At 37.5% G+C, this 24,570-nt stretch overlaps 1 protein-coding gene across 1 annotated transcript in view; it reads left to right on the top strand.

Annotated features, from left to right (window-relative positions):
* The first annotated feature begins 656 nt into the window (after positions 1-656).
* Positions 657-24,570, top strand: part of Sls (sallimus) — a 30,007-nt gene continuing 6,093 nt past the window's right edge. The window contains exons 1-14 of the mRNA XM_026644736.2: positions 657-1,055; positions 10,946-12,605; positions 12,688-12,917; positions 13,408-14,772; positions 14,872-16,728; positions 16,806-16,949; positions 17,100-17,501; positions 17,775-18,173; positions 18,257-18,652; positions 18,875-19,675; positions 19,780-20,031; positions 20,258-22,761; positions 22,846-23,040; positions 23,119-24,526. Of these exons, the coding sequence (XP_026500521.2) occupies positions 887-1,055; positions 10,946-12,605; positions 12,688-12,917; positions 13,408-14,772; positions 14,872-16,728; positions 16,806-16,949; positions 17,100-17,501; positions 17,775-18,173; positions 18,257-18,652; positions 18,875-19,675; positions 19,780-20,031; positions 20,258-22,761; positions 22,846-23,040; positions 23,119-24,526 (11,782 nt within the window). The 5' untranslated portion in view covers positions 657-886. The remainder of the gene's footprint in view (positions 1,056-10,945; positions 12,606-12,687; positions 12,918-13,407; positions 14,773-14,871; positions 16,729-16,805; positions 16,950-17,099; positions 17,502-17,774; positions 18,174-18,256; positions 18,653-18,874; positions 19,676-19,779; positions 20,032-20,257; positions 22,762-22,845; positions 23,041-23,118; positions 24,527-24,570) is intronic.

Here is a 24,570-nt window from a genome sequence, read left to right as displayed (position 1 = left end):
CCTAATGCAAAGAGCTTTAGCCAAACTATAACTCCTCGCCTTACTGCCTCCACTGACGACAGGAGGGCTGGTTCGTTTTTTGCTCAGAGGATCGGAATTGCGATTCAACGGGGAAATGCTGCTAGCATTCTTGCCACCATTCCACGCGATCATGATTTATACAGTAGGTATTTTTAATTCTTATTTGTATATATTTAAGGACTTAATGTTAATAATATCGATTAAAACAACATAATATTATAATACATTCAAAGATAAATGTTATAAGAAGTATATGTATATATATGTTCGATAGATGAATTATTATTGATGTTTAGGTTTTGTAATTAATATTTCATGATTAACATAAGTGGCTATATATATACGTTTCCGAGATTTTCAGTTGATGAAAGAAATGAAATGTTTGATAAACGTTCGATAGTTGATGTGCCTACGAACTGAAATTATTTTTAAGGATTCGTATTGTTTTTTATTTGTTATTGGTGCTGCAGGCTGGCGGCGGCGGCGGCGGCGCGGGAGCGGGGCGCGTGCAGGAGGCACGCGGGAGCGCGCGGCTCGAAATAACCCGTCGTATTTCGGTCGCGCACCCGCCGCCCGCCGCCCCCGCACCGTCCGCACCGCCCTCACAGCGCCGCCGCCGGCGCAGCGCCCGCTCAGCCGCTCCGCACTATCCGCTAACTATTCGCAATCGACCGACGTCTTGGTTGTTGGACTTGGGTTATAATGACTTGACTTCTGCTAAATGAACCCGTGGACTAGTATAAGTTTATCGCAGTGGCGTATTTTTTTTTTATTGGGCGAGTGCCGAAGCGAACGCTCCCATACGATAAGGACTAATAGCGTCGAGTGAGAGTTTTTTCGTGCGTTGTGCTGCCGAGGCGGCGTGATGGAGAAGCAGTCCAGGTGGTCGGAGCAGCGCTCCGAGCAGCGTAGCGAGCAGCGCAGCGAGCAGCGGGTGCAGCAACACTCCGAGCGGCGCGAGCAAGTCGTGCAGCAGCAGGAGCGCGTGCAGCGCACCGAACAGCACTACACACACCAGATGCTTTCACAGCAAGGTCAGTTCAGCTCGACGTTAGGAGACTAACATCATGTCGCTTCTAACACGCCTGCTGACATCGTCCGCTTAGACCTGACATTGCCATCGCGACCTCATTATATTCTGTGTATTTCGTACTTATACAATTTTAAGTAACATCATAAATGTCACACGCCGGTCGGCTGTGTGAGCGGCCGCTGCGATCGGCCAGCGACTGTCTTCGGTTTCTTTATTTTAAGTAACACGTCCAGCAGGAAGAAACCGAAGACGGCAGGCACTATTTGTGCATAGCGCTTTTCCACCGAGCGAGATAGTGCGGCTATTCTGGGGCGCGCGTGGGCGCACGCCGCGAGCCGCGACCGGGGCGCAGGAATGCGTTCCCGCTCGCATATTTCTCACACTTGTTATTTTTTTACATTTCGAGGAATGATCTCACTGTCTCCGGTCTATCTTCGATTTCAAATGAGAATCGAAAGCGAATTGTTTCTTTATGACGATTGACGGCGAGGCGACGAATTTACGCGGCGCAGCACGGTGCCTCCGAGGCTGGAGCGACCCCGATCGGAGCCTTTATGCAATATTTAAATCGTAAATGGCGAACCGAGCGATATGACCGCGTGACTTCTCTCGTATCTCCGTTAAGGTTGCAGTGCGAATTCATACATTAAAACTTGTTTACTTTTATGGCACAAAGTCGCGCCCATATAAGGCTCAGAGCAAATAAGTATGTATCCATTCAAGGGTCAATTTTCCTTAACATGAAAACGTCGACTTGTTTTGACAAGGCTACTCACGTTTACTGATGCAAGTCATTTAGAATAGAGACCAACTTTGATACACCTTTGGTCAAAATGTGATAACAAAATGAGGAATTCAATTTCTTATATTCAATTTGGTAATCGTTTAATAATTATAGAAATAATAATATCTCGTTTACATGTCTTAAGTGACGCAGCAGTTGGTTTGCTAAATGCTTATTAATAATAAAAATTGATTAAGCGTGTCACTAAAAAACGAGATCGATCGTATCAGCGTGTGCGTGTCGGCGTGTCGGTAATGAGAGAACGCAAAAAAACGTAAACAGAGGTTCAAAAAGTATGGCTGCCGTTACGTACGGGAGAAACTTCGAAGCACGAACTCAAAAAATGTAACTAGTCCGAACTCTTAAAACCGTATACTGTAATCGTACGTGACAGCGATCGAGGGAATAAAATCATAATAACGAGACGACATCGATACGCTAACGCTAAAGTCGCTAAACTATGTAATCGGTTCGTACATCAGTAAATTAGATAAGAAGACGAGACCAACGCAAAGCGACCCTGCGCCGTCGAGCAGCAGTTGTTCAAACTAAGATTTTGTTAAGTGTAATGAAAATAGTAAACACTGGAGGCATGCGTGACTCACTCGCGTAATGGTACCCGATATTGTATAATGTACTCGGCCGCGATCGGCCGCGATCGGCCGCGATCGATCTTATAGAAAACTGATTAAAACAAAAACAGCTCTAAATCGAGCCGATGTGACTCGTATCACTTAATTACAGAGCCCTTCGGGCTGTTCCGTTTGAAATGAACTTAATGGTACGAAAAATTAATAATATTGTGATTTATATTGTGATAATAATTAATTAATTATATGCATTATAGAAAGTGCTCTAGCAATTACACTTCAGCTGTAGTCATTCCGACATTTAAATTTTTTATTCAAATGTGTCGTTCACTGAAGCGAAAAATTTAGTAAAAAATAAAGTAATATCACTCGCATACAATACATCCGATGACGGTGTGCAGGCGTGACGTTGACGTTTTTGTTCTCGCTTGCTAATTATCTGTTTTCTATTTCACCGTGCAGTGGGAACGCAGTATAATAGCAAGTTTTGCTCGTCGATTGGAAAACGTCGGCAAAGTGTCATCAGTTTTCACTATCTTTCGAATCAACCTCTTCTTAAATTGTACTTTTAATGAGATCCACCTGATGGAATAGTTTTGGTTGTAACCGCACATTTCTATGTATTGTGTACATTCCTGCTAAGCGCTTAACATTTAGACAATACTAAAGTATTTTATTGATAAGCTGTTATGATGATGATTTGTGAGAAATGGTATTTTAAATGATCGCCGCCGTTGTTGCCGTGTGCTGGCAACACGTGTCACCCGGAGCTAGAACATTATATTGTAATGCATTGTTTAAAATACTATTTGTCGAAGAATAAGATGCGCTCGCGTTGTAATAATACCGCAAAGCAAATTACTTCTTCCGCTTCGCACCGTTCGTGAATGTCGCGTACTTTACAGTTTACAATTAAAGTTAATGATCACCTGCCTTGCAACTTTCACATTCTTCTACTCATGTAACCTAATATGTTAACCCAATATGAAGCGTGCCACAAACACACACAACAATTCGGTTGACTATTTACGGAGTCTCGAAACTAAATTATTCAGTCTAGACTTTTGTCTACTTTTATAACTGTCACGGAGATAAGTTTAAAGCAAAAAATTTAAGAGTGTTAGGAGTATTTAAATAACAGGGTTAATGACGATGACTATCAAAAGTCCCGGGTTGAATCCGCGCTCGTAACTAATGTGCGCAAGCGCATGTAGCATGGTTCCGCTACGGACCGAGGTGCTCGCTCATCATAACGTAACATCTTAACTGTAGCCCGTCGCGGTGCTTGCTCTCATCTCGTCTTTAGGTAACGTCGTATCTTACATCTAAACCTTACCTTCATTTTTAGATATACAGTTGAATAAAGTAATTAACCCATTCATTAAAAATATATTTAATTTCGTTGCGGCGTTACATTGTTTTCCATAAGTTGCGTTTTATGCTCAGTCCTATCCATAATGTACTTATCGACTGCCAACAGTAATCCTATATTGCGGTCAATAGAAAGGCTGTAAACTTCAATTCGTCTACGGTTACGGGTTAGAGGTTTACGTCACAATTCGTCGAAACGAGCCGATTCAAACACTATAGAGCGATCGAGATCGAGATGAGAAGTCGATAGCTCCCATACAGGTGTGCGAGCGAGCGTTGCAACGAAAGCGAACGAAAGCGAAAGGCAGAGCTGTCAAAACATTCCGGCAACATCGCGTACCTCAACCCGGCGTGCTTTTATCCTGAATATCATCTTTGCCGTCGCCTCACTGCTACGAAACGCTGCGATCTTATTACAACTGATCACTAGAACGGGATCTGTGATCAGCATTAATATCTTTGAGAGACTATATACTAAATATTTTATTTTTAAGTCAGCAATCGAATTTTCGTTAATCACAGCGAATAACGTTCTTTGTTTACAAAGTAACAAATAAAATTAAGTGCACAATTAAGTTAAAGACGATTCAATTATTGTAATAAAATTGTATGAGCCGTCTTATACAATTATTATTATAAATATAAGTTTAGTCGAACCTTATATATTAATAGCCGATTTTTGTCCCAGTGATTATGGGACGATAGCTGCACATAAAAAAACGGTTATGGTCTCCTTCTGAAGAGCTCCAGCCGTAGATGTGCAGAAAATTAAAGAGGATTCTTGATGGCATTTTATTAAATTGTTACGAACTAACAAAGAATTTCTTTTGAAAGTCATTGGCCGGTTAGAGAGCGCCGCTATAGATGTTTAAAAAAAAATTAAATACGTAAACAAAATTAAAGTAAATTGTTTTCGACAAACTCCAATTCTAACTGAACTAATATATACTATTTGATATTAAAAATTTCATTTAAAAGAGGATTCATCATTTTCGCGCCAAATGAGTGACTTGCCGTTTACAATGAATTGAAATCAAAACGAAATGTCATAGGTTTCGAATTCCGAAAATTCCTAAAACATCTTTTGAATAAACGCGAAGTTTCGCGGGAGACCCACTAGTAAATAGTAAAAATGCAAATTGCGATAGCACATAAAATAATTTAGCAGATGATAATCTCTGATTGAAAGTATTTTAACAACTTCCTCAATTCAAAACTGGTACAGACATTTGATACCGTGCACTCAGGTGATTGACCCAACGAGTGCCTAACAAAGATTAGGTTTTGTCACGATCGCTTGTTGGGTAACCTAACGAGACAGCAACGTGTCTGTCGTGTCGTGTAACGATGAAGAACAAATCTTAGTATCAAAATCTAGTATATAAATGTCATTAATATATAATATTCTTGATACTCTCATATTCACTTTTCTGTAAAATGGAAACATTTAAGGAGTCTATGGCAGATACTCGATTACCCTACACTTGCGACCTCTCTAGTAGTTTGAACTCGTAGTCGTTCAAAACTTGTTGCAATATTTATTAGCTCGATAACGTTATTTAATCTTTTATCATGATCTTACAGCACAACCAACGAAACGATACTAGCAACTCATAAGAGAAACCTTGACATATATGTACAAAGGCATTCGTCGATAGCCTTCATTAACTATTTGATTCAGTACACTACGGTATATAATAATGTTGTTTTCCAACTTTGTATTCCTATTAATGCTGAAGACTTAGTCGGCACCGCTCATAGAAGATCAGATCATTCGATACATCGCGCAGATACCGTAAAACATATCAAGTGCTTACCGAGTTTTCAGCCACCGTTAAAGTGAATTATACGCAACTGTATCGGCGGTTATCTGTAGTAACAGTAAGTGCCAGCCTGCATACAAGCAGCGCCGCGTTGGACGCACCGTATTATTATACTCCTAAATGATTATAACGTTTCTGCAGTTACTCGCTACCCTCCGGAGATGTTGCGTATTGTCAAGCAATGTGCATTAATACGACATACGACACCAAAATAACCTTTTGCTATAAGCTTTTTATATTGATTTTAACATATATATTTTTATTATTGTACTTAACACTTTGGAAACCATATAGATAGATGTTAATAGAAAGTTTGGAGTTGGACGAATTGAAAAATAAATAGAGATCACATGTTGCAAAATATTTACTGTTTTTGCAGAAAAAGTCCAAACAGGGTACGGTGACCGAGAAAATGAAATGTTTTTCGGTGCAACCTTTACGCAGTACTGGTTTATAACGTTTGCAATATTCGTTGGCGTTTATGTCAGGTGAAGTTATATCATTTCTATGTAGCGAAAATGAATTAGTCAAACAGGAGTAAGAATACATCGTTCAGCCATAGGAACTATATAGATTTTTTACTGATTTTTATATAAAAGATAAATGGTTAAACAAAAAATATATCTCCAGCTTCCAGATCTCGGGGCGGAGCAAACGGCATACGAGCACGACAGTATTTCCTACATAAACATTTATATAAACGACGCCAGCGTTAGTCTTAGCCCGAATGTATCGAAGGTAGAATGCAGTAGTCGTAATATAAGCATTTCGTACTTTCGTACTTCGTATTTCCTCTCTCTAGTGTCGGCCATGTGTCCTTTTGGTAATTTGATACTTTATTTTGATTACTGAGACTAGATGACTAGCTTGCGTGCGTAAAATAAATAACTTAATGTTATTCAAGTTCCTTTAATGAAATATCTCTTATATTTTATAGTTATGTATCATCGCCCTCGTGATTTTGCTTAAATTATAAAGAAACGGGCGCCACCTGGGGCATCGTCTAGGTTTCGAATATAAATAAACATACATATAAAACCTTCCGGGCGAGATCGTCACGAAGTTAGTCCGGGAGGTAAACACGTTCGTACATTGATTCGATTACGCGCTTCGCAAGATAATTCGATGTTGCGGCGAATTCAGTTACTCGATAAATTATCGAGGTAGAGATTTAGTAAAATTATCAAAAAAATGTACGCATGTAAAATTATTAAAAAAATACGCGTATCTAGAGACGTATGTACTTACGCACTGCTAAATAAAGTATATGTACTAAATAATTGTAGGATTAGGTAATTTAAATAAATTACACAATAAGGGTGTTGCCGATCACTAAGCATCGGTCGACTCTCGAGCATCGGTATCGGATTGTTTACGAGCAGTTCAATAAAACCGCCAAAAGCAACAGATGTTGTGCTATTTACTTTTAAGAGCTTGATTTAGTGCGGAAATTTGGAATTAGTCTGAAAAGTTGATTTTACTTTGAAGGTATTTGCAAAATTGAATTAGCGGTGCGATGACTGATGTTTCGTTTGATAGATATTTTGTTCATATAGGTATGTTTCCACCGAAGGAAATTCTTTTTTAGCTTAATTTTATTACTGTATGTGAAATAAAACAATAATACAATTTTTAAACATCTGAAGATTTTCTCTTGTTTTATGTTTTGTCATTAGTTAATTGAAATAAAGACAACACTACGATAGTGCTCAGGAGCTCTTTAATCGATGGCAAACGAATATCAATTAATTATACCATCTCAAAGAAGCCTTATAAAATGATTAATAATATACACGTCATAAAAGTAACCTCGAACCAACTTACTACACGACCGTTATGATTCATAGATGTAGAGGGCCAGTAGAGGGCCAGTGACCATATGCTCTGAGTGGGTCAGTCCAGCAGCCACGGTCTGTGGGGCAGTGCGCGTCACTACGCCTAGCTACTAGGACGCTTTCGACCACGCAATAATAAACACTGAAGCTATTACGATAAAGAACATTTTGACTAAACTCGTTAAATGCGAAACTTGTTGTAAATGAAACGACAACGCCTATAAGTACACTAGGCTTAGGTCTTCATTTGTAAGGAAATCAAAATCGCTCCGGCTGAGAATTACAAATTACCGAAAACTACCCGACTCGAATACGTTGCATTTGCGTCCCTCGTTCCGTTCATACCCTCGCGACTGATAGAATCTGTAAGCATTAAATGTCGAATCACTATTTTGTTTAAAATTATTTATTTGTAGAGATCTAATCATGGTTACACGTAAGTATTCAAGTTTCTAGTACTTGCTAATTGCTTGTTTGATGATCGTTATATTTGTTGTTTATACAATTAGCAGAAATCCATAACATCGCTGGTATCATCAGAGATGATATGGATATGTAAATTCGAATGTGGATCTGGATACGAATTTATGAATAATATTTTACCGATTTGGATACGTATACGAAAGTATTTCGGATTATCCGATTGTTTCGGATCGTTTTAGTTATAAACATTACATTATTGTGAAATTGAAAAAGAAAACATTACAAGATATTAATTTCGCTTAATTTGTTGGCTATTATTTGGAGTTAGGTGTGCGCAAAGATAAAACAAATAGCCTTTAAATACAATTAGCAACTCTCTTCAAGTGTAACACTATACAAAAACTAAATTATACTTGATATATTTTTCATCGGATTCGAATACGATTACGAAAATGCTGCGCCCACGGAAATTAATAATTAGCACTGACCATTAGGCCAACCGACATTATTTAATTACTCGCCGAGATGTTCCTCGAGGAACAACTTTGATAGCCTTTCTGACTGACACCGTCTTAATCGGCTTATCTACGTGAGTACATAACTTGAGACAATTATAAAAATACTTCCATGATAGATCTGTGGGTATTTATAGAATTCGGGGTAAAAGCTTTACTATGGCGCGGACTGCGGCCGCGTCGAGAGTAAACTAATTGATCGAGTATGACGGAGAGTCGGACGAAAGAATTGCTTATATCGATCAGCAGCAGCGAACAGCAGCCTCAATTAACAAATAGTGTTTACTCACTCCCAAAAATATTTCAGACCTCTTTGTAATCAGTGCTATACATTGAAATAATATTTACTCCTACTGGCGTTGGGTAAACCAAAGGTACAACTATCTAAGTAGCCATCTCAAAAACCTCGTAGTTAGGACAATAGTCACATTAATAACGGACCACCGACTGATGATAACATCTAATGCAAAATTGCTACACATTGAAAGAATTTTAACACATATTTTTTGTTAAAAATCATTAAGTTTTTTAAAAAATGTTTTTAATTTCATGGTCGGTGATTCTAAATGTACCGTTCGCTTTCAACATATCGCCAAACTCGTCTTCGTTCCATGCGGCTCGGGTCCGTATTGAGTCACAGGTTACGCGTGTTCGAAAGCTTGTTAAGATAATGCATTTAATTTAAAGAATAAACTATGATTATCTATTAGAAATATCAATAATTTATATCTTGTTTATTCTCAAGTAATATTTTCCTTGGACTCTTTACATTAACTACTTTTAGGTAAATAATAAAATGAAGTATATGTAATTAAATGTTGCCGTTAGAAAATACAAAAATATTTATAGAAAAGACATGTCCAAATGTGTTATTTCATAATACTGACGTGTCTTGGGCGGGAGCCAACGGACGCCCACTGACTGACTACGCCGTCCAAATAGCTCGGCTTACTTAAAGCTTGGTAAAATGTTCCCTGTTGGCTAGTTCGTACTGCCAGCGAGCAGCTGCCTCGGCAGATCAAATCTTATGACTTTAGGAATAGTTTAGACGATATGCGGTATGCTAATTATTTATATTGAACGTTAATTTTTAAAGTGGACGAAATGCAAATTAATTAATACATTATTTAAAAAATATATATTTTCTTTAATGATACAAAAGGAATTTTGCGCAAAGTTATCTGTTAAACCGAAAGAACACAAATATGTGTTCACAAACCGATACTTACACTATACTTTTTTTGTAAGAAATATTTTATTAGACATATGATTGGCAAAAAATATAATAGTGGTCCTGGCACTGTATTGTTGAAAACCTGCAAAAAGATGTTGGTATGTTTTTAAGATATTACGGTTTATTTGTACCGTCCAGCGACCTCTTTTTGTCGTATACAATAAACACACACAATTTGTCCAATACTCGGCATTTTTAATTGTTAAACTTCGCTGAACAGTTAGCATCTAGTGGAACATAAACAATACGTTTGTGTGTAATGTGGACGGTTAAGAAGTTACGAAGCACCGTGACCTTGACCTTAAAATAATATCGAGGTTTATCAATAACGTTCCTATAACACCGGGCTTGTTAAATAGGCTTCTTGGCACAAACTGTGTTCATGACTACATATTTGTTTAAATAATGAATTCTAAATTATCTTTACATTGACTTATTAAAGTGATTAAACTTAAGAGCCGGCTCGTATAGAAAACGTCCGGATAAAGATTGCGTATTCTTTTTTTTTGGTAACCTACAAATAACATATTTTATTTTAATCTGCTTCCTAGGTGATTTAAAAATAATTAATCTTTTTAATATCACATTCGTCTTTACAAAATTAAACACGTTTTTTTTTAAAATATTAATAAGCGAGTAATGAATTTTTAAACACATTTGTCAAAACATATATTAAATGAAAAATAAACGTTTATCGGGAATTGCCGAGCTACGACCGCGCAACCGGTTGCTCGTTTTGTAAGTACGCATCGGGCCGACCGACGACCGGTCGTAAAAACACGCGTAAATGCACTATTACATATGGTGTGTATATCAGAATATATGTATAATATAATATATCTTATATTGTAATGAGATTTATTTTACTGCAATTTAAATATATGTAAATTTGTTTTTGGCTCCTGTCAAATCAATAATGATAGTATTTTTTTTTGATTTTTATGTTCGTAATTCGTGTACTTGTCTACTGAAATGGAGTTCGTAATAAGATCCGAGTGTTGTGTACGAAAATAGATGGGCGAAAAGAGCTCGATCGCCTCGTCACCGCTGACTCACTCGTATCCGAGAATTGTAGGTTTTATAACGGAGTGCGGCATATATTATATATGAGATTATTTCCAGATTATGTAGATATTCTTGTAAAAGTTTGTAATCAATTAAAGCGAATATTTTATATCACGTCTAAGTATGAGACAAGTCATGTTTTCGAATCATTTTAGTTTTTAAGCTTACGATTTTTTTCATTTCATTTTAAATATTTTGAAACATTTTATATATATTTATATAAGCAACATTGGCTTTTTTAATTGTTACAGTTGAAAGCGCTGGTGGCGAACGCATACCGATCACTTCAGGGAGACATGGAGACTTGTCTCCACCTATTTTCGAGCAGATATTTAAAAATGCAAGATTTGCGCAAGGTGGCAACGCTAAATTTGAAGGAAAACTTCGAGGAAACCCAACACCTGTTGTTTCATGGACCAGAAAAAAGGCACCATTGGTAGAATGCAATAAATACAGCATGAGTTACAATGAGCAAACTGGCGATGTATCTCTACTCATCAAACAAATAGGACCTGGTGACGAAGGAGAATATACTTGTACTGCCCGAAACCAATATGGTGAAGCAATTTGTTCAGTTTATATCCAACCCGAAGGTGTTCCAGTGCCCACCCATCAAGCTTCACAGCAGCAAAGCTACAAGCATGTTAGTGAAAGTGTTGAGCACAAATCTTATGGAACACAAGAATATTCAACCGAACAGTCCCGGCAATCTCAAAGGTTCGCGTATACAAATGGTTCCGATATTTCATCGACTGAAGATTTTAAAGTGGACACTTTTGAATATAGGCTATTGAGAGAGGTTTCATTTAGAGAAACTATTACCAAGAGATTTATTGGTGAAACTGACATTCATATAAACACAGAAGTTGATAAGTCTTTGGGACCAGTGTCGCCACCTAAAATATTTCAGAAACCTAGAAATTCTAAGTTACAGGAAGGTGCCGATGCACAGTTTCAAGTACAATTGTCGGGTAATCCTCGACCACGTGTAACCTGGTTTAAAAATGGCCAGAGGATAGTTAACTCAAACAAACATAACATTATAAATACTAATAATCAAACGATCCTTAGAATAAGAAATACACAAAAGTCTGATTCTGGTCACTACACTCTTTTAGCTGAAAATCCCAACGGATGTATTGTTACTTCTGGGTACCTTGCCGTAGAATCACCTCAAGAAACATACGTACAAGACCAAAAATCGCAGTACGTAATTGATACTCAACAAGTAGAGACTGAAAGAATAGAAGTAAATGAAAAGGCCCTTGCTCCGCAATTTGTAAAAGTCTGCCAAGACCGTGATGTAACAGAAGGAAAAATGACGCGATTCGATTGCCGCGTTACGGGCAGACCTTATCCAGAAGTCACGTGGTTCATTAACGAGAGACAAATTCGAGACGATTATAATCATAAAATTTTAGTAAACGAATCTGGTAACCATGCGCTTATGATTACGAATGTTGACCTTAGTGATAGCGGTGTAGTTACTTGTGTAGCACGAAACAAAAGCGGAGAAACATCTTTTCAGTGCCGTTTGAACGTAATAGAAAAAGAACAAGTAGTTGCTCCGAAATTTGTTGAACGTTTCAGTACTTTAAACGTGCGAGAAGGAGAACCTGTTATACTGAAAGCGCGAGCAGTCGGCACACCTACACCGCGAATCACATGGCAGAAGGACGGCGTTCCGATTATACCCAATCCAGAGCTACGAATAAATACCGAAGGTGGAGCCTCGACATTGGATATACCTAGAGCCAAGGCGTCGGATGCGGCATGGTATCAGTGCACTGCACAAAATGTCGCAGGCTCCACAGCCACTCGGGCGAGGCTTTATGTGGAAGTACCAAAAGAGCCTCCGCCTGAGCAAAAGCGTCTGCACTTACCGCGACCCACGAAAATAATTGAGCCAGAGTAAGTATAATAATTTACTATTATTTTGAATTTCAATTATTGTTAATTTCTTGAAATTTAATTTTAATTATAAATGTTTTAGGCCCGCACCTGGACCAGAAATTATATATTTAAGGCACGTGGAAAGAGCACGACCATACGTTCCTCCGGGTGAAGAAGACCGCGTCTATCCTCCACCACAGTTCATAGTACCACTAAAAAGTGTAACACAAATGGAAGGTGGTAAAATTCATTTTGAAACGAGGATAGAACCGGTCGGCGACCCAACGATGAGAATTGAGTGGTTGAAAAATGGACAAAGCATTGAAGCCAGTAAGTAGCATTATTGTACAAAAATAAAAACAAAATGCGTGTATAGTATATAACATGTAGACTGCTAGAATAGTATTGTATATTTTTATAGTAATTGCTTTGGGGCAACATTGCAGATATCCGGGTTATTTGTGATCTAGGGCTACGAGACTCATACAGTAGATATACTTACAGTTTCGTCCAATATATTTACAGTATAAGTTAGATGAAAAACGCTTGTGGCAGATTTTAATACGATATATTCAAATTCCTTTTCTAGGTTTTCCTAAATTACAAACTGCAGTTGAGATTCTTTCATTTTCTTGCTACTGTCAAATTTAATTGCAACTGATAAACTAATATTTATGTAATTTTGGGAAATCGATAGTACTAAGTTTCTTCGCGGTTATTTTCTGTAACATCTACGTTCCTTTAATATAATTTATATTGAAAAAAATATGTATCGTTTGTATAAGTAGTTCTTTTTTATGATTTACATATTTTATTTTAGGTTCAAGATTTACCTCAGTATTCCGTTTCGGGTATATTTCTTTAGACATGCTCAGTCTTAATATTCAAGATAGTGGTGAATATACGTGCAGAGCAGTAAGTGCTACTGGCATTGCAGAAACCAAAGCGATTTTACAAGTGACTCCCAGAGCGACGATTGAAAGAACAAGTCAACATCCAGAAAGTTTGCAATATATTCAGCAACTAGAAGACTATTCCAAATATCAACATCAGGAGTCTATAGAAGAACAAACATCGCAAAGACCACAATTCATAAGACCATTACAAGATCTTGGCGAACTACAAGAAGGCCGGAATGCGCATTTTGAAGCGCAACTTACTCCAGTTAGCGATCCTACTATGAGGGTGGAATGGTACAAAGATGGCAAATCTATTACAGCCAGCTCGCGAATCACAGCAATCTTCAACTTCGGCTACGTCTCCCTTAACATCATGCACCTACGGGCTGAAGATGCAGGTTCGTATACAGTGAGAGCTGTTAATAGGTTAGGCGAAGCTATCAGTACCGCTTCGATAAGAGTAGCTGCTAGGAGTACAGTTACGACAGATCTCGGTATACCTGAACAACGTAGATATATAGAGAAGACTGAGCAGTTAGAAGCTTATCAACAACAACAGCATCAAAAGTACTATCAGGAAATACCTGAGAGTACACAGAGACCAGAATTTAAAACACCAATCAAAGATCAAATTAATATAAAAGAAGGGGGCTTTGCGCATTTTGAAGCTCGCCTTGAACCAATTGGAGACTCCACACTTAGAGTGGAATGGTTAAAAGATGGACGTCCAGTAGAAGCTAGTTCACGAATTACTACGTTCTTCAATTTCGGATATGTAGCTTTAACCATAAAATCTGTAACTATTCATGATGCCGGTCACTATACATGTCGAGCCTATAATGCACTTGGTCAAGCTACTACAAGTGCCAATCTCACTATAGTTACAAGAAAAGATATTATAGCTGAATCACAGCATCCCGGAGGACTAGAAAAAATTCAGTACTTAGAAGATTCTAGTAAGTATTCGAGACGAACGGAAGAAGATGTTAGAATTACTCAAAAACCTAGATTCCTTGGCCCTTTGAAGGGTACAAACAAAATTGTAGAAGGACAAAGCGCCCATTTTGAGGCAAGAGTAGAGCCACAAAGCGATTTAACAATGACTGTCGAATGGTATTTCAATGGAAAGCAAATTAAATCGGCTAATCGAATTCAAACCTATCACAATTTCGGTTATGTGGCTTTAGACATAACTAGTGTCCGGGCGGAAGACGCTGGCGTTTATACCGTGGTAGCACGTAACGCTGCTGGAGAGGCGCAACTCAGTGCTTCTATGTTAGTTGAAAGTAAGTTATAATAAATATGCTTAGAATGTTTTTATTTTTATTAACAGTTTTTATTAACTATATAATATAATACTATTCTGTGTTTTTTTTATTTTTTAGCCCGCTCAAGTATTGATACCTCAAGCATACATCGTGGCTTGTACGAAAAAACACGACAAATAGAAGAATCAAAATTTGTTGAACCGATGTATCATATTGAAGAAATCTCGAAATCAAAGCCTGTTTTCGTACAACCTTTATCAGATCCTCAACCCGTGTCCGAAGGTAAAAATATTCACCTCGAGTGTCGATTGGAACCTATGGGTGATCCAACAATGAGAGTTGAATGGTTCCATAATGGAAGAGCAGTAACAGTAGGATCTCGATTTAGGACTTACTACGATTTTGGCTTTGTAGCACTGGATATTATTCATGCTACTTCGGTTGATTCAGGTGAATACACTGTTAGAGCAGTTAACCATTTGGGGTCAGCGCACACATCAGCAATGGTGAGGATTATTGAAAGATCAGATATTTTAACTGATACTCAAAATGAGCAAGCTGTAGAACAAATTCAAATGCTAGAAGATGCTAGTCGTCGTAGCAAACACGTGCAAGAAGATATAACTGTCATGCAAGCGCCTCAATTTTCAAGGGCGTTACATAATATTGAAACCGTAGAAGGTACCAATGTGCACTTAGAATGTAGACTGCAACCAGTCGGGGATCCTACTATGAAAGTAGAATGGTTCTGCAATGGCAGACCAATTAAAACAGGTCATAGGTTCAGACCAGCTTACGAATTTGACTATGTCGCCTTAGATCTTTTAAGCGTATATCCAGAAGACTCCGGTGTATATACATGTCAAGCAACAAATCAATTAGGAGAAGCTGTTACATCTTGCGCCTTACGAGTCATGGCCAAGAAAGACTTAATTTTCGAATCACAGCATCCTTCTGGCTTAGAAAAAATTCAATATTTAGAAGATACTACTCGTTATAAAAAAACAGATGTTGTAGATGAATCTATAAGTATCAAGCCTCGATTTATAACAAAGCCGAAGTCAATTGACAGTGTTAAAGAAGGTAACCATGTTCACTTTGAGTGTAAGCTGGAACCAGTTACTGACTCAAATCTAAAAGTTGAATGGTTTAAAAATGGTCAACCAGTTACAATCGGCCATAGATTTAGGCCAATCCACGATTTTGGTTATGTAGCCCTTGATATCATTGACCTTATAGCCGAAGACTCAGGTATTTATACCTGCAGAGCTGTTAATCTTGTTGGCACTGATGAAGTGAATTGCAAATTAACGTGTCGAGAAACGGCCGATATTATAAGAGCTACTCAAAATGAAGTAGGTTTAGAACAGATACAAGTTTTAGAAGATAGATCTAAATATCACAGAACTGATATTATTGATGAAATAACTACTCAAGCACCCATATTTACAACATCATTGAAAAATGTTGAAATCAAAGAAGGACAACGAGCCCACTTTGAGTGTAGACTCATTCCCGTTTCTGATGCAACAATGAAAGTAGAATGGTATCATAATAATAAGCCGCTAAAGAGTGGTTCTAGATTTACGGAGACAAATAACTTTGGTTTTGTTGCACTCGACATTATGTCTTGCTTGCCAGAAGACTCAGGTACATATACCTGTAGAGCAATCAACGCCCTTGGAGAAGCTGTAACATCGGGCACTGCAATAGTACATTCGAAGAAATCAATTTATCTAGAATCCCAACATGAAGGTGCTCTACCAAGACTTACACAGCTAGAAGATTCTACAAGACATCAAAGACAATCGACGCAAGAAGAATTAGTTACCCAAGCGCCTGTTTTTACTATGCCCATGAAGGACATTCGAGTTGCCGAAAATCAAGCAGTTCACTTTGAAGCCAGACTTATACCAGTAGGTGACCCGAAATTAAGAGTTGAGTGGTTGAGGAATGGAGTTTCTATTGAAGCTTGTAAGTATATCAAAAATATATTGTATTGATATAACATCGATTAGTTCGTGTGTATTAATCGTTTTTAATATTTTCAGCAAATCGTATCACTACCATGCATGACTTTGGCTATGTTGCTCTGAACATGAAGTATGTGAATCCTGAAGACTCGGGTACTTATACTTGTCGAGCAATAAATGAACTCGGAGAAGCGGTAACATCATCTACCCTCTTCGTTCAATGTAAGCAAACAAAATATAAAATGAAATACGTACATTATTTTTTAAAATTTTGTTTCTTATTAATCATAGATTACATAATCCTATATTATATGTGTATTTTTAATCATATTGTTGTTTAATACAAATCATGTGAATTAATGTTATTTTTAGCTAAAGCATCTTTACAATTAGAAACGGTTCATGAAACTGCGTTGCAAAAAATACGACAGTTGGAAGATACATCCCGCTATCAACGCAGAGAAGAAGTTGAAATTGCTGTAAACCAAGCTCCTCGATTTATTACACAATTAAATGGGCCTTCCAAATTAGTCGAAGGGCAGAGTGCGCATTACGAGTGTAGAATAGAACCTTATCCCGATCCGACTATGCGAGTCGAATGGTACTTTAATGGAAAAGTTTTACAAAGTGGGCACCGCTATCGCACGGCTTATGACTTTGGCTTCGCAGCCCTTGATATTCTAACAGTATACGGAGAAGATTCTGGTGAATACACTTGTAAAGTTATCAATAACTTAGGTCAAGCAACATCATCTATCAAACTCAATGTTCAATGTAAGTGTAACTATTGTAATTATTGTTTTTTAAATATATGTGATACTATGCACTTTTATATAAAAATATAAAAAGTATCCATTCTTATATAATTAATTTATGTACTAAACTTAAATCTAATACGGCAAACCTAATTCTTGTCTCTATATAATGGGTGGATTTTAATAAGATAGCAGTCTTCTAGTCCAGGCGGTTGCCTTAAAAAACGTGTACAACAGAATCAGCACTAGATAACGTTCTTATTAATGATGTTTATTTTCTACTTTTTTTTAGCAAAAGAATCAATTATTAGAGATACACAACATGAGAGTGCTTTAGAAAAAATTCAATATCTTGAAGATGACAGCAGATATAAGCGAGTCGTTACAGATGAAGGATTTATTGCTGAGAAACCTCAATTTGGAAAACCTCTCAAAAATGTACACGTTGCCGAGGGCCAATCGATACATCTAGAGGCTACCTTAACTCCTGTAAATGACCCCACGATGCGTGTAGAATGGTATTGTAACGGAAGACCTATTCAACAGGGCCATAGATTTAAGACTACCTATGACTTTGGTTATGTGGCATTAGATGTTTTGTATGCTTATGCAGAAGATTCTGGAACTTACATGTGCAAGGCGACAAATGCTGTCGGTGAAGCAGTAACAACCAGTTCTGTAAATGTAGATGGTATGTATTTCGCTTTTATTATTTGTTTGTTAATTTTTGAATGGTTTTATAGAATTAATGAATCAATTTTTGTTTTTTATTAGCCATGGCTTCATTGTATCTGGACACATTAGATGAACAACGCTTGAAAAAGATCAAAGAGCTCGAACAATACGAGAGGCCAAAAGCCGTCGAAGAAGATAAACCAGGACAACGGCCTGTATTCTTAACTGCTTTAACTAGCTTAGAGAACCTAAAAGAAGGTGACCGCGCTCACTTCGAGTGTAGAGTAGAGCCTATTAATGATCCTGATCTCAATATTGAATGGTTCCTTAATGGTAAAAAAATAAAGACAGGTCACAGGTTTAGAACAACACATGACTTTGGATACGTCGCATTTGATATATTATATTCCTACGCTGAAGATTCTGGAACGTACATGTGTAAAGCCACTAATAAACTCGGAGAAGCAGTAAACACGTGCACGTTGAAGGTTGCAAGTGAGTATTAAAGATTATTATTATTATCTTCTGAAAGTCCGAGTGGAATTGTTATAGATTCCGGGAATTAGTACTCAACGGCTTATTTTCCCAAGTAGTGGGTTTTTATGCCATGATTTTTAATGTTTTCTGTAAAATTCTTAAAAAATTTACGCTTACTAATTTAAAGTGTACAGCATTTGTTTCCTTAACACATTACTTGCATGTACATTATTTTTATAGGTCATCGAAATATTATCTTAGACACCCAACATCCTAATGGCCTTGAGAAAATAAGACAATTAGAGGCTCAAGGTCATCAATCAAGAATAGAAGTTGAAGAGCCTAAGATTTCGCCTCCAAGATTTGTAACAGAACTCAGGGGAACAACCCATGTTTTTGAGGGTCAAACGGCACACTTTGAATGCCAAGTTGAGCCAATACACGATCCCAATTTGCGCATTGAGTTCTATCACAACGGCAAAGCATTGCAATCTGCGTCACGGTTCCATATCACTTTTGATTTTGGTTATGTGTCATTGGATATACAGCACTGTGTCCCAGAAGATGCTGGCGAATATTCTGTAAAAGCGATTAACGCTCTTGGTCAGTGCACTTCCTCGATTTCAATGACTGTAACCGCAAAAGGTAGTATTATATCGGAATCTCAACGTCCAGAAGGTCTCGAGAAAATTAGAGAATTAGAATCAACAGAACCATTTAAAAGGCCAGAAATACCTGAGCCCGTCACTAGGCAAAGACCTGTCTTTACGCAGCCTCTCCAAAACATCGATAATATACAAGAGGGTCAGACGGCTCACTTTGATTGTAGGCTTATTCCTGTTGGAGATCCAACACTCAAAGTAGAATGGTTCAGAAATGAAAAATTAATAGAAGACAGTTCTAGAATAACCAAAACACATGATTTTGGATATGTTTCTATGACTATTTCTCACGTGCGTGATGAAGACGAAGGTGTTTATATGTGTAGAGCATCAAATTTATTAGGTGAAGCAGTTACAACAGCTGCCATGAAAATAAAAAGTAAATACTTATTTTTTATTTAATTTTTTTTTAATTTACAAAAATAAGTCGTTATTTACTAAAAAATAATTTTAATTAACCATAATTATATTTATTTTTATTAGCAAAAGCATCAATTCAAATGGATACACAGCATCCAGAAGGAATGAAGAAAATTCAAAAATTGGAAGAACCCCTGGCTAGAAAAGCTGATGAACCAGAAAGAGAATTTGAAAAACCAATCTTCACTCAGGTTTTGACCGGTCCATCTGAACTATGGGAGGGGCAACACGCTCATTATGAAGCTCGAGTGGTCCCTGTTGGCGATCCTAGCCTGCGATTTGAATGGTATATTAACGGCGTTGAACTTAAAATGGGTAAGTATTTATTGAATACTGTTATTAGTAAACATTGTTTAATATTAGTGTTTGGATATAATATACTATAATTTATTATAATTTCATTCAAAAATACTACTTGATTTAACTGCTTGAGTTTGACAAATCAATTTCTTTATATATATGATAAATATAACAAAAAAGACTAAGATAAAAATGAAAACAACATGAGAAATTTAATTAGATATTGTTACTCAATTCACAGGTTCACGATTCCGCACTACGCACGATTTCGGTTTTGTTACTTTGGACATAAATTCAGTTGTTGCACAAGATGCAGGATTGTATATGTGTAAAGCAATAAATAAGGCAGGAAGCACTGTGTCTTCCACTTCTCTAAAAGTAAAAACAAAATCAACAATTATTGATGAAGCTTTGAGACCTGAATCATGGCAAAAAATTCAGATGAAAGAGGCAGCCATGAATAAAGTACCAGAAATGTTTATTGACACTGGTGTTCAACAAGCTCCTATATTTACCACTCACCTTAAAAGCTATGATAAACTTGTTGAAGGACAACATGTTTATTTGGAAGCCCAAGTTGAACCACGGACGGATCCTAACTTAAGAATTGAGTGGTTTAAGAATGGAGTATCATTAACCACTGGATCAAGATTAAAGAGTACTTTTGACTTTGGCTTGGTAACGCTCTCTATTAACTCTTTAAGAATTGACGATTCAGGTATATATACATGCAAAGCTACAAACTTGATGGGTGAAGCGGTTTCCACTGCTTCGATTAAAATTGAAGACCGTCATTGGCTGCTTGGTGAATCATTACACCCGCAGTCTTTAGACCGTATCGGAGCACTAGAACAACCTAAACCAACTAAGCCAGAAACACCTGAACCAGTTTATGAGACTCCTGTTTTTATTTCTCATCTTAATAACATCATATGCAAGGAGGGTGATAATATTCACTTTGAGTGCAATGTTGAACCATCTAGAGACCCGACGCTAAAGATTGAATGGTTCTTCAACAACAAACCTTTGCCGTCCGGGACTAGATATAAGAGTACCCATGATTTTAGCTATGTGTCATTGGATATTACGCATACCTATGAAGAAGACTCTGGTATTTACACATGTAAAGCTACTAATAGCAAGGGATCTGCTACAACGTCTGGTTCTTTGAGGTGTACTGGAGATAAACATATTTATTTGGACACTCAGCATCCACAAGGCAAAGCTGGTTTAGAAGCTGTTGAACAAGCAGAAGAAGCAAGACTATCCAAAACAAGAAGGACATCTGTTCCAGATGCAGAATATCCTAAGCCTGAATGGGTGGTACCAGTGGCTGCTGAACATCAGTTAATTGAAGGACAAGCTCTTCATCTCGAGGGTCAAGTTGAACCTAAGAATGATCCTGATTTAAAGATTGAATGGTATTTCAATGGCAAAGTTTTAGAGCAAGGCTCTCGGTTTAAATTGACAAGCGACTTTGGTTTTGTTACATTAGATGTAACGGACGTGTATGAGAGGGACAGTGGAATTTATACATGTAAAGCTTATAATAAAAAAGGAGAAGCGTTTACCTCTTCTACAATTTATTGCACCAGTAAAGAAAACCTTATTGAAAGAACTCAGCATCCAAAAGGTAAAGAGGGATTAGAAAAAATACAAAATCTCGAAGAATCTCTTCGAAGAGAGCCTGGACAGAAGCCTGAAGATGATACAGGAAGACCACCTGAATTTGTAACCGTCTTCCAAGATATTACTGATATTAGTGAAGGTCAGATTGCTCACTATGAAGCATCTTTAATACCCACCGGTGACCAAAGTATGGTAATCGAATGGTTTTATAATGGTAAATCAATTGAAGCTAGTCATAGGATTCGTACAGTATATGCTTTTGGAATGGTGGTGCTCGAAATTTTGGGTACAAAGACTTCTGATTCTGGAGTATACTCTTGTCGTGCTACAAATAAATGGGGACAAGCCGAAATAAATGTTAAACTTGAGTGTGTAGACAAAAGCAAAGGACAAAAACCTAAGTTCACTACACATATACAGAGCATCGAAGGTCTTAAAGATGGCCAATCAGCACACTTTGAGTGCACTGTAATTCCAGTTGATGACCCGGACATGAAGATCGAATGGTATCATAATGGCCAGCCATTGCGTCATTCTACAAGAATAAAAACTATTTCTGATTTCGGTTTTGTAGTACTTGATATTGCGTACACCCAGAATCATGACACCGGAGAATATATTTGTCGTGCCTATAACAAATATGGCGAAGATTTTACTAAAGCAACTATAAATTGCTATGGAAAGGGTGGTGTTTATTCCGATAGCTTACAACCTGAATCTCTAGCAAAGATCAGGGAGCTAGAAAGCTTGCAAGGCATGCAACAACAGGTACAAGCACTCGCTTCTGCTGAACCACCTAAATTTATAACACAGATACAAGACGTAACAAAATTAGTGGAAGGACAAAGCGCCCACTTCGAAGCGAGACTAACTCCTGTGGACGATCCCGATCTTAAGGTTGAATGGTTCTATAACGGTAAAAAATTACCACATGGGCACAGATATAGAACTTTCCATGACTTTGGAATTGTTATTTTAGACATTCTTTATTGTTACGAAGAGAATTCTGGGGAATATGAGTGTGTCGCGACGAACAAATTGGGTCGAGATTCAACAAAAGCCATTCTAAAATGCACATCAAAAGAAAATTTAATTCTGGACTCGCAACTCCCGCGGGTAATTTATTGAATATTTAGAAATATATTTGTGTGGTTGAAATAATGCACTAATTTTACTAATATATCTTTTTTATTCTTTAAGGGCATGGAAGGTGGTTTACAGAAATTACAAACACTAGAAGATTCTATGATACGCAGAAAGGAAACTGAAGTAGAAGAAAAACGTGGAAAAGCTCCCGTTTTTACAGTTCCTTTATCAAACATTGAGAATCTAAGAGAGGGTGAGAATGCTCACTTTGAGGCTCGTTTAACGCCGACTGATGACCCTAATCTTAAAGTATGTACTGAAAGAAAACCTTTTTTTTTCCAATTATGTCTTTAAACAAAATTATATCACTAACTTATTTTTTTTTAGGTGGAATGGTATTGGAATGGAAAATCTTTGAAGGCTGGGTCTAGATTTAGAACATTCTGCGATTTCGGTTTTGTAATACTCGAAATATCTCCAACTTATCCCGAAGACTCTGGTGAATACTTATGCAGGGCATATAATAATTATGGCGAAGCAGTGACAACAGCTACAATGAAAGTACAAGGAAAGAGAAACATTATTTTAGAATCCCAATTACCAAAAGGTATGGAGGGCACAATCGACAAGATAGCTGCCCTGGAAGGATACACTGGTACTGTTGACTCACTTACACCAGAAACAGAAAGTGGTAATCCCCCTGAGTTTACTACGACACCGTCTGATCTCATATTATCGGAAAATTCATCAGCTCATTTCGAATGCCGTTTGATTCCTGTCAATGATTCCAGCATGATAGTTGAATGGTTCCATAATGGCAAACCACTTTTAACTGGCTCTAGAGTAAAGACAATTAATGATTTCGGTTTCGTAATATTAGAAATTGGTGGTGTATATCAACGCGACGCTGGCCTTTACACTTGTAAAGCAACAAACCGACACGGTGAAGCAACAGTATCATGTAAACTTCAGGTCAAAGGTAGACAAGGTATTATCCTTGAGCCTCAGTTGCCTTCTCATTTTAAATCTGGCACTGAAAGTATTCAAAAACTAGAAGAGACGCTTCACAAACGCGAGGAAATTACAATTGAGGATGAAAAACCAAATCCTCCTAAATTTACTGTTGAAATTAAGGATAACCTAGATGTAAACGAAGGAGGGCCTATTCATTTCGATTGCCGGGTTGAACCTGTCGGTGATCCCACTATGAGAATTGATTGGTTTTATAATGGTAGACCTTTTGCGACGGGATCTCGTGTACATATGCTAAACGATTTTGGATTTATTGCATTGGACATTGATTACATATATACGAGAGATGCTGGTGAATATACTTGCCGTGCTACCAATAAGTGGGGTTCGGCAACGACAACTGCTAAAGTCACATGTAGTACTAAGCGTGACATTATCTTAGAATCTCAGTTACCACAAGGTATGAGTGGCGAGAAAATCAAAGAATTGGAAAGAGGGCGCGTTAGCGACGCTCCTAAAGAAGAACCCGTAGTGAATACACCACCTAAATTCATTACTCAAATTCAATCGCACACTATAGAAGAATCTGAATCTGTGCGTTTTGAATGCCGCGTTGAACCAAAACAAGATCCTAAACTACGAATCGAGTGGTATAGAAACGGTAAACTTTTACCTTCAGGTCACAGATTCCGAACGGTGTATGATATGGGATTTGTTTCTCTTGATATTTTATATGTTTATGCTGAAGATTCAGGCGAATATGTATGCCGTGCTGTAAATGACTTTGGAGAAGATTTTACCAAAGCGACTGTATCTTGCAAACGTAAGTATTTAAGTATACAAGCAGTTATTTTGGTATTTTGTAAT

This window comes from Vanessa tameamea, chromosome Z, assembly GCF_037043105.1.
Source record: "Vanessa tameamea isolate UH-Manoa-2023 chromosome Z, ilVanTame1 primary haplotype, whole genome shotgun sequence".
Classification (NCBI taxonomy): domain Eukaryota; kingdom Metazoa; phylum Arthropoda; class Insecta; order Lepidoptera; family Nymphalidae; genus Vanessa; species Vanessa tameamea.
Note: the sequence above shows the minus strand (reverse complement) of the source record. Positions and strands in the feature narration are given on the sequence as shown.